Consider the following 10,708-nt stretch of genomic DNA (forward strand, 5'->3'; position numbering starts at 1 on the left):
TCACAGCCTGGGGGGAGGGCCAGGCTTGAGCAATTTGGTAAATGTGTCGGGAGAGGAGATTAGACATTGGAGGATCAAGACCATAAGACACTAGCTCATGAGAGATCAAGGATTCAAACATGACATTCATATTCGTCCATGGCCAGCACAGATTCATAACACGAATTCCATTTAACATCTTTATGAGCATTTAAGACATGCATTTAAATTAAGTTGCTTCTTATCAGCTAACTCTACTGGGGCAACCATTCTAAAGGGCTCCACATCTTCAAATTACAATGACCGGGGAGTTACATGAACGTTGTTGTGTGTTTGAGAGTAGTTTTGAGGGGAGCTGGGAAAAAACATGGCAGAGGACAGTAATCCAAGAGGGTCCTTTCTCCTGAGGAGAGGCAGAAAGATCACACAGAATTCTGCTTGTGGGAATGCTGCCGTGGCGGAATGTTGGGATGTTGGTGACAGAAGCCTAGTTTCATGCAATTTTCTTTAAGGGGGCTAGAAAATAGGAACTACTTTAAAAAAAAAAAATCAAAGCAGGCACAGTACACTCAAAGTCGGTGTGTGAACACCCTTCAATGATGCTAGCTTGGTGAGGTTGTGCACACCTCTCCCCGGTTATGCACTCTCCTGAGAGGTGCGTTTGGTGTGGGGGGGAGAGGCCGCCTCACCTCGGAGGTTCCTGAGGAGGACTTTCAGCTTCTGGGGCTCGCCGGTGCGCCTCCTGTTGAAGTCGGCTCGCTGGTGCGTTTGGGCACAGTGATCTGTCTGCAGGATGTGAAAGAGGCTGGCCATGTTGGGCCCGATCTTCTCCATCAGGCTGTCTCTGATCGTGCTGACAGTGTCCCCGTCGCACTCCAGGAGGCTGCGCACGAGTCTGTTGTAGTATCTGCAGAGGGGAAGAGAAAGCGGGACACGGTTCAGCGAGAACAGGCGAGACCCGGCCTGCGCGGGGCACCGTCCCGCGCCCGCCCCCGCGGCCAGCCGCTGCGGACCCCGGCAGTGAGCGGAAGGACGACTTCTCATCTTTGCGCAGTGCCTTCTCAGTGTGACTGCTTCCTGGGGTCACTGCACAATCCGAGACAGGCCAGTCTCCATGTTTAGGGCTCAGGGACCTGACTTTGGATACTAGGTTGACAGCAATGTGTAAAAGTTTTAGAAGCAATCTTAGGGCTAGATGGGAGCGGAGAACTCATTTAGTGACGATTTCATCATCTCATTTTACAGGGAAGAAACGAGGGTGGGGCAGCTAAAGTGACTTGTCTAAGGTCACACACTGGGTGAGTGGTAGAAGCAGGACTTGAGCTGAGCCCCACACTCAATACACGTTAATAGTCACTGCACATCCCTTCGCCTTTCTCACCCGGCCCTGTGCCCTCCCCTCTGCTGTGACAGCCGTCAGTCTGTTCTCTATCTAGAGTCTGTTTCGATTTGGTTTGTCAGTTTATTTTGTTCTATATGAGTGAGACCATATGGTATTTGTCTTTCTCTGACTGGCTTATTCCACTTAGAATAATGCTCTCTAGGTCCATCCATGCTGTAGCAAAGGTGAAGGGATTGAGAAACAAAAACTCCAACCGACCAAACAAAATAACCTCATAGACACAGACAACAGCATGGTAGTTACCAGAGGGAAGGGGCTGGGGGAAGATAGAAGAGGGTAAAGGGGAGAGAGATGGTAAGGAGACTGGACTTGAGGTGGTGAACACACAACACAACGTACAGGTGATGTGTTATAAAATTGTACACTGGAAGCCCATATAATTTTGTTAACCAATGCCACTCCAATAAACTCAATACAAATAAAATGAAAATTAAAAAAGCATTGTCATTGCAAATAAATTTGCCGTCATTTTGATGCCTCTTTGCAATTTTCCTTTTCCTCGATGCTGTGTGTTGAGGTATATGCGTGTATGAGTACGTTTGCAGACCAAACTTCGACCTTTAAAGGAATCTCCTGTCTTCAGTGTCCAAATTCTCCAAAGGCATATTGTAGTGAGAGGGCCACGCCCCAGGCAACGAGGGTATTTAAATGGAAAGATTAGCGCTCTTTGATGGTTCGTGTTTCAATAATTCCAGGAAGCCTTCTCGCACCGGTCTGGCTTTAGCTGGCCTCTTCCTTTTTTTTTTTTTTATTTGAACATTTCATGGAGAGATTGGGTAGCGTCACACTGGCCAGCATTCGCTGGTTTTGCTTTTCTGATCAGACCCTAACCTTATTGAAAGCAGGGTCTGCGTCCTTGTTCTTCGTGCCCCTCACGTGCCAGCAGCATAGGCAATACTGCCCCACTCACTGTTGATTTGTTGATGTAATTTTGTGGCAACAGAGGAAATGGAGCTTTAAAAATATAACTCTCTCCCATAAGTCATGATTCCCACAAGAAACATTACCTGTAGGTCTGGTAAGTTCTACCCAAAATCCTGCACTTGGTATAAACTACCTTCCTCGTTGGTGCAAGTTCTTTAAGCCTCTCCACCACTGCAGCTACGTGTCATGGCTCAGAAAGGGTTAAACTGCGTAATATTTACCACATATAAATTATTCATCCTGTTCCTTGGGAAGACAGTTCAGGTATTTTCAAATTTGAGTTGGGATGTGTTTGCTCCATTTTGAGGTGGTGACTGTTGTCAAAACCCATTAGCTCCACGCTCCCTAATCAGAGACTGCCCTGATGACAGGGATTTGTGGTGTTTCTGTGGAGACACCCTTTCCTCGGAGGAAACAGAGGGTCACCAGGGCCATAAGATCTTCTGTGAAGAGAAACCTGTTTATTTTTAAGTCACCTCACAGAGCACAGAATCAAACATCTTTCCAGAATAACTTAACCTCCAGAGAGGCCTTTCAAGGATGAGCGGTAAATAGAGTGGAACGTGGGTAATGAAGCAAAGCGGTCACCCTCCTGTGAGTGAGCAGAATGACTTTGGGGACCGAAAGGGGAGGGTCCTGTCTGGGTCTCAGACGCAGTCCTGGGCCCACCCCTCCGACGAGGCGGGGCTCTCTCCAGCTGTTGTTCCAATCGGGCTTCTCTGGCGCAGAAACACACTTTCCAGCCCTTTGGAACCATGAAGCACATGAGTCAAAGCAGATCGCACTGGGATGGGGAAGTGGGGAGAAAAATGGTTTTGGAAAAACTGAGGTTGAGCTACTTTGTACCAATAGCTTCGGAAGTCTGCATACCCACATAGATCCCCAGGCGTCTCTCTGCTTGTGGGGTCTGCCTGGCCAGGGGTCCCCTGAGCCTCTGTGTCCAGTTCACAGGGTGATTAGATTCTAGAGATTTCTGACCCTCGCTTCCCTGCCCCCCAGTACGGACTTTATGACTTATAAGTTAACCCTTCCACTTTGAGAAAGAACTGTTCCCATCAGACAACCTCGAGAACGGGCTGGAGAAGATGGCCTTTCCTCAGATCAACATGGCAAGCTCTTGTCTGGCTGAAGAAGTGTGACACAAGGAAGGAAACACAGCTTCTGCAGCTGGCCTGGCCTCTTGGGGGCCAGTCGGGTCCTCCTCTCTTTCTATGAGGGCTCCTGCCTTTCCTGCTGCTTTCTCTGCCAGCCCAGGTCGCACACTTGCGCTTGGTGTTTCTTGTCAATGGCCTTGGCTGGCCTGATCACTCTTAGTGACTCCCCCCAAATCTACCCTTAGCTCCTCTCATGGAGTTTTATTAACTCAACAAGGGCAGGCTAAGAAAGCGTCTAGGAGGAAAAGATGCTCATGGCTCCCTTAGCAGCTCCTCCAAGTGTGGGAAATCTGTCAGCCTCACCATTTGCCAGAGCGAGCCATGGGTTAATCCCAGGCATCTCCATTAAGGGCCGGCATATGGCATCAACCTCGGGGATTGTGTGAGTCAATGAGATAGACCTTTCCCATCTATAAGCCACTAAGAGAGAGTATTGAAGAGACTGTGCCTCCAGTAAAAGTTGGCTTAGCAATTGTCACATATTTAGTGAGCACCGTCTTGTACCAAGAAAGCTGTGTCTTCTTTTTGAGGAGATAATGTACACAAATCTAATTGTTGATCATCTGGGGGCACATTTATTCAATTCTGCTTGGTATTCTATTTTTGGGTTGTGGATGTAGCCTGGCTGCCATTTTTGAAGTAGAAATCAAATAGCTTGGCTCAAGGCCATGCGAGTTCTAGGCCCAGCACTGTCAGTTACCAGCTGTGTGACCTTCAGCAGGTCACTCCCCTCGCTGGGCCTCTGTTCTTTAATCAGTAAAATGAGGGGAGCAGTCTAGACACCCTCTATGGTCATCGTCAGCTCTGATATGCTATGTTTCTAGTGAATTGATGCATTATGTTCCTTCTCAGTTTAACCAAACAAATAAGCAAACAAACAAATAATAAAACAAGACCAAACCAACAGCACAGCTCTGTCTAAGGCCTTTCCTTTGTGGGAAGAGTTAGAACTATTTAAGATTTCTCTCTTCATCTTTACGGGGGGTGGAGAGGGGATCCGCTGCAAAGACTTGGCGGCCTAAGTGTTTGGATCACCTTGCCTAGAGGGACTTTTAAGAGCATGTTTCTTCCTTCCTACTTTAAAAATTCCATCACTAACTTTTTTTTTTCCTCGCTAAAGAATAAGATCAGATATTCTCCATAGCTACTGTTTCAGCCATGCTTACCCAAATACACACATACTGCCTAGGAACGTTCTGTGTGAGGTTTATAAATAGTCCTTTGTTTCCCTTGATCAATATTATTCTTCTGTTTCCTGTTCCCTATCCATGCCCTGGAGAGCTGGAAGCTTTGTCAGTTTTCCCACTCTGGATGTGGACTGGTCTAACTCTTCCCTAGCCTCCCACTGTTCAACCTGCCTGATCAACTTTGCCTGCTTTCCTCCTGGTTGGAAGTGTTGTTTGCAAAATCAGCCAGGGGACACTCCAGCTAGGCTTTGTCTTCTCAGTGCATTTTGCTCATGGAAAACTTCCTTGTTCTGGCTCCTGGTCCGGTCACAGGCTTTTGGATTCTCCCAGGCCCAGGTCTCAGGCTAGATAAGTCACAGGAAGGTGGAATGAACCTGTAACTACTTCCTTTCGCAGCTCAGTGCCAGTTGGCACACGTTGGCGTGTATCTGTGGTGGGACAGAGGCTGGGAAAGCAGGATGTTTCAGGAGGGCGAGGAGCTTAAATAGAGCAAATCAAGCCCGGAATGGAACCGGAAATCTCTACAGTTCTCAGCAGGAATAATATTAGCCCATGGAAGTAAAATAATTGGAGAAAGGTAACAGGAGCATGGAAGGCTCTGGTCTTCCAGGGGGTGGCTGCTTTTTCCCACTTTCCTAATACCTATGATTCCCCTAAGAGTAAAGAAAGAGATACCAAGACTCCTTGTGACCATTTTCTAACGGGGATGAGAAGAAGACGCTTATTGAAAGTAATAATGGCCTCATCAAAACGGGTACTGGTCTCTGGTTAGATAGTTAGGGTTGCCAGTCCAGAATCTGAGCCGTCCTTCCTAAAAGACCTCTCCCTTCGTGATGGAAGACGCCACCTCAGTTAAAATGGAGAAATGGGTACCGCCTCAAGAAGGGTGTCACGCCCTATTATAGAATCGTCACCAGATCCTTAGCGATCTAAGCTCACAACGGCTTTCCTAACCTATCGCTGCCCTGCTACTGCACAGACGACACCCTCTATCCCTCGCCCCACGTCAGACTGAGAATTCTCTCTCTTCCTTAGGGTGAAAGGTGTCTCCCACAATTAGCCAGGTTCTTTTTCCTCCCCAGATGCAATAAGAATATCTTGCTAGGAGAATTTTAAGACCAAGGTCAATATAAAGAGACAGGCCCCTTGAGATAAATGCTGGATTTGATTTTCCTGCTTTGAGGAAATCAGTTAGAACCCATGACAGAGTGGCTTCCAAGGACCGAACAGGGGATGTACGTAAACTGACACCAGCTTCTGAAAGGCACGGCCCTGTGGTTCAGAAGGAATGAGACATTTTACAAATTTTAGTGTCGGGGCTTAACCTTCCCTGAGGAGGAGCTCTTTTCTCTCGTCCAGACGCCTCTCTGTACATGCCTATGCCACCGGAAAGCTCCGGAAGGACTAGGCTGTTGCCACTCTCTGAACAAGGGTGGCAGCTCGTGGCTAGGAAATTTATCGGGGTCAGTCTGCATTAGCTCCCTGGCGGCCGGGGAGTAACAAGAACAGGGCTGATCTCGGTGCCTATGTGTGGATTTGGTTGGAGAGTCAAAGAATCATAGTGCTTTGGGACTGAGAGTCTAAGTTTGAGTCCAGAGTCAGGGACATCACAATCGGCTGAACTTGACCACTGGCCGGCACTGCCCCTGCCATCCCTCCACGCTTAGCCCGATCAGTGCCTCTCATAACTTGGTCACAGATGGGAAGCCTGGGTCTTGCTGGGAGCCTTTTGAGGCCATGCACTGAGGATGTCAGCCCTCTTGTGCGTCGGGTGTTCACTCCGGGCTGGTGGGGACTGTGCGCTGGGGCACAGATAGCATGACGCTGGGGTAGTCCCAGTGCAATGGCTCTGGGTGGCATTAGAATACGAGGACGGGCATGTGATCGGGGCCATCTCCAGAACGTCATCGCAGGAAATCCTGGCCTAGAGGAATAATGGGATGCAGCACTGGCCTGGAAGGGAACGTGGGGATCATGCAGTCCAGTCCCTTCGCTTCTCACAGAGGAAGCGGCAGTCCCAGTGAAGGGGGATGGCTCGCCCTGGGCCACCTAGTGAAATGCCTGACTGGGCTTGGGGCGGACTCAAAGTGCGTGCCGCTTTAGAAGACTGCATTATGACATTTGACCAGGGTTTTTATAATGGCCGATTGTACTGTGCACAGTCATTCAGCCAAATTCGGTGTCTCAAAAGCTTGTTTCCATAAACTTCATAATTCCCTTCAGGCTTATGGCAAGAAACTGACCATGAAAATGTACCCAGAGATGCTGCAGATGAAGCTTTCTATTAGCTGCATGGGAAGACTTTTCCTATAACAGCGAAAAAAATAAACCCAGCCTGCTTGAGCTGTCACAACCAATCACAAACACATTTTTCCTGCAAAAGCTGGGAAGGCTGCAAGCTAAAATAAGAGCATGACTGTGGCAATTGAACCCCCCTCCTGTGTCTGGCTCTGCCAGCCAGCCACTCCCTCCTCCACCCTAACTGCAAAGAGTGGACTCATTTCGTACCTGTTGGAGAAGTGATTGGGCAGCTGGACGACTTCCGTGATGGCTTCGGGGTTCCGCTTGGCGATGCTGCACACGTTCAGCTTGGTGTAGCACTCCTCCTGCACCTCGGCAATCATCCTCTGGAAAGTGGAGCACCTCCGGATGGCGAGGAAGACCTTGGCGGTGACCCCGTTGGCGATGCACTTCAAGCTCTCTTTGACAAATGCTTTTCCCTGCCGAGGAGAGGGGTAGGAGGAAAAGCTTTAGCTCGAGCGGACGAGAGGGGACAGGGCGTACAATGCGTGGAACTTAAGGGGGCTCCTGGCACTGTACTATGTGTGTCCTTGCAGTGAGAAAACCGTCTGCGTGGCCCGGATCAAAAATGTCCCTGCTCCCTGACACTACCTTGAGAATGGAGCTCCATAGCAATGAAATCGGACCAGAGGGAAAAAAGGTTGGAGAGGAACCATAAACAGTCACCCTACAGCTTAAAAATAGCTGTGATACGGCTTTGTATTCTTCGGGTTGAGACATTGATAACAAACCAGAAGCTGGTATGCTAGGTCGTACAGTGCGGAGAACTTCTTTGTTAGTACATCCTTATTTCCTCCTGAAATGGCAAAGATTCTCTGCTCATCACGCTTCCCTTGTAAGAGAGCCCCGGTGAGTGTGTTACAATCGGGCCTCCGAGTAGGTGTTGGGGGTCTTATTCACAACCTGTATTCAGGCCTAAAATGTGTATGTGTGTGTGTGTGTGTGTGTGTGTATACACACTGGGGATGAGAGTTTGGAGCAGGGAGGCTGGGAAGGAGAGCTGGGTCCCTACAAGACTGGTTCCCAAGAACAATAGTCTACCACACTGTTAAAGACCAGCAGCCGCTGGGAGCAAGGGTCAAGGTCTTATTACCTGAGTGTCAAATTTAGCAGCGCTGTACAAGAAGGATTTACAGATGTCATACATCCCATCTGTGTCACAGGTGGAGTTTTCCAGGCATGCAAAAGCCCCACAGCCAACCTGCAGAGCACTGTTGAGGCAGCGAACCACTTCAGCTGAAAGAGACAAGGCCATCCAGTCTGGGTCAGACAGTGAGGCGGTCCCAAGGCGTCAAGCTGGTGTGGTGGAAAAACTCAAGGACATGGGGTCAGAAGAACTTATGGTAGATCTGTGATGGGACCAGTGGACAGACCCATTCAGAGGCGGGTGGGGGTGGGGGTGCGAAAGCGGGGGTGGGGGGGGGTCCAGACCCGCCCCTGTGGCTTGGAAGAGCCAGAGCACATGAGGGAGAGGGCATGTGCTTTCCCTCTGGGATCCACGCTCTTGTCTCACCGCGGCCACAGGGCCGGGTGGCTGGAGGGGAAGGCTGGAGCCCGCTGCGCGCAGCGTGCCGGGAGCAGCTCTGCAGAGCCAGAGGGCGTCCCTTAGAGCCTGAAAGCACGGGAGGCACAGGCAGCGGCCGCGGGTTCAGGTTGAGGAGGTGGGAAGGCCAGGAGTCCTTCTGGCTCCCGAAAAGGCCCTCCTGAGTAATAAGGATGGGATTTTAGTCTAAATGGCAGGGAAGAATTTGCCAGGAGTCCCTTCCGAATTAGGGCTTTTAACTTACCTTCATAGTGGCAGAAAGGAACCTGATCCGCTCCTGTTTCACCCCAACCCCCCACCACAGGACAGCGCTTAGAGGTATGCATAATGTCTCTCGTGTTAAAAGCCATTTTTTTTTTTTTTTAAGAAAAAAGAAACACAGGTGTGGAATAAAAAGGCTAAGGCACCCCTTGTGCAAGACTGGAAGAAAACCGCAAAGAACTTGCATGAGGCTTTCTACATTCTGGATAAGATCTCCCATAAAAGTAATTTCTCTCCTACGAAGGGGGGTGTTCTGGCAGGCAGCTCTGCAAGAAATGATCTGCGGCCTTCATACCGTAGGATTCTCCTCCGAGATCAAAAGCATGGTTCGGTTAGGCTTCCCCTCCCCCTCCCACCACCCGCAGCCTCTGGGATGTTACAAGTCATTTCCCTAATTATATATTTCCACGGGTTCAAATTATAACTTTGCTTTAAGCAGTTTTAATATGCATTGGGGTTGCTATTGTTTTAGGCAAGCTCGAATTGTGAATCACTGCATCTCTATAGCAACTAAGTACAAAAGGAAGTGAAGCAAAGCCCTTCTCTCGGCAGGGACCTGCTCTTGCGAGGGGAGCGTCGTCTGCAGCGTTTGGACACCTGCGATCCCATATTTGCTGACAGTTGGGGGAGCGAGGGCAGCAATGGACGAGGAGCAAGGCGGACGAGCAAAGTCAAAAGGCAGAGGTGTCAATGCCGGCGTTCTAAGGACTCCTTTCCTTGCAAGGCCAACCTCACACACAATTGACTGCTCCAGGAGTCGGGCAGAGCGAGACCTTCCCCTTGGAGAAACAGCTGTTACGTTTCACAAATAGCCCTTTTCAAGGCGCTCGCCGGCCACGGGCTGCACGGGCGACTGAATGGAGCCCGAGGGAGAGCCGGGAGGAAGAGAAGGAGCGGTGCTGGGGGTGGGATGTGTAGGGTTTTCCCTGAATATGCTCTGGATTTGTCAGACTTGAGAGCTCTGGTTCCGTAAAGCGGCCTGCAGGGGGAGCTTTCGGTGTGTTCTCCGAAGGGGTGGGGAAGTCAAGTTATAGGGTCTTACGGGTGAAGAAAGAGGGGCATGAGCCAAATCATGTCTCACCTTAAGATCAGCTTCAGCTTCTGGAAAGTATAGAGAGCGCTTTGAAGCATGCCAACATTCAAGCCTTTCCCCGCCCCCTCCCCCCCAAGAGGGTACGTGCCAGATTTCAGGCAATCAGGCTAGGCTTATGCAATGAAATACCCTCAGCACAGCGCCCAGCTTCTTCGTTAGTTAGTTGCGTGCAATTTATTAAACAAAGGAGCTCCACTTCCTAAGGCTATTGGATTACACCGGCAGTTTATTGCCACCAGGCATGAAGCACATTTATCATCAAGATCAGCAGTCACAGACACAGTTGCAAAAGCGAGAGGCAAATGAGGACAGCTCTTTGGGGGAGAAACCGGTCCTGGGTTTGCCGCTTACCTGAGTTCTGAGCTGCCACCCGGGATTTCCTGGAGCTCACAGAATCATTCTGCTCCGCCTCATGGGCTGCAGAAGCACTGATCACCAGCACCAGAAGCACTGCTGAGTTTTGGAGCATTCTCTGAGAAGTTTCCGCTAAGTTGTTGGGTTTTTTTTTTTTCTCCCCCCCTTTCCTCTTTCCCTCTCCCGGCTTGAGGGAAGATGTGGATCTGGATACACTGAAAGCCTAGGTGAGGATTTGATGAGGATTTTTTTTGTCGCTGCTGATGCTGCCCCTGCTGACGCTTCCGCTGCTGCTGTGGAGGCTGCTGTGGCTGCTGCTGTGGCTGCAGTCGCTGCTTCTTGCACCTCTGGCTTTTGCAAACTGGGGGCCCAGGAGCTGCACCCAGGGGTTTTATAAGCCGTTCTTATCGGTCCTTAGGATCAAGGACCAATCAGGTCCCTCAACTGGTCTGGCTAGCCAATCGGAGGGCGCGCTCATTGGGCTGGAGCTGTTTGACTTCTTAGAAATAT

The 10,708-nt window shown here is 49.9% G+C and overlaps 1 protein-coding gene across 1 annotated transcript; it reads right to left on the reverse strand.

The window, feature by feature from the left end:
- Positions 1–495: 495 nt before the first annotated feature.
- Positions 496–10,313, reverse strand: STC1 (stanniocalcin 1). Its single transcript, XM_054578792.1, has 4 exons — positions 10,196–10,313; positions 8,041–8,183; positions 7,155–7,366; positions 496–886 (listed from the first exon to the last, which is right to left on the reverse strand). Exons 1-4 carry the CDS (start codon positions 10,311–10,313, stop codon positions 616–618), a joined length of 744 nt encoding a protein of 247 aa, XP_054434767.1. The 3' UTR covers positions 496–615.
- Between the last annotated feature and the right edge of the window lie 395 nt (positions 10,314–10,708).

Source organism: Pteronotus mesoamericanus, unplaced genomic scaffold (assembly GCF_021234165.1).
Source record: "Pteronotus mesoamericanus isolate MK-2021 breed Mesoamerican mustached bat unplaced genomic scaffold, CSHL_Meso_final contig_502, whole genome shotgun sequence".
Taxonomy (NCBI): domain Eukaryota; kingdom Metazoa; phylum Chordata; class Mammalia; order Chiroptera; family Mormoopidae; genus Pteronotus; species Pteronotus mesoamericanus.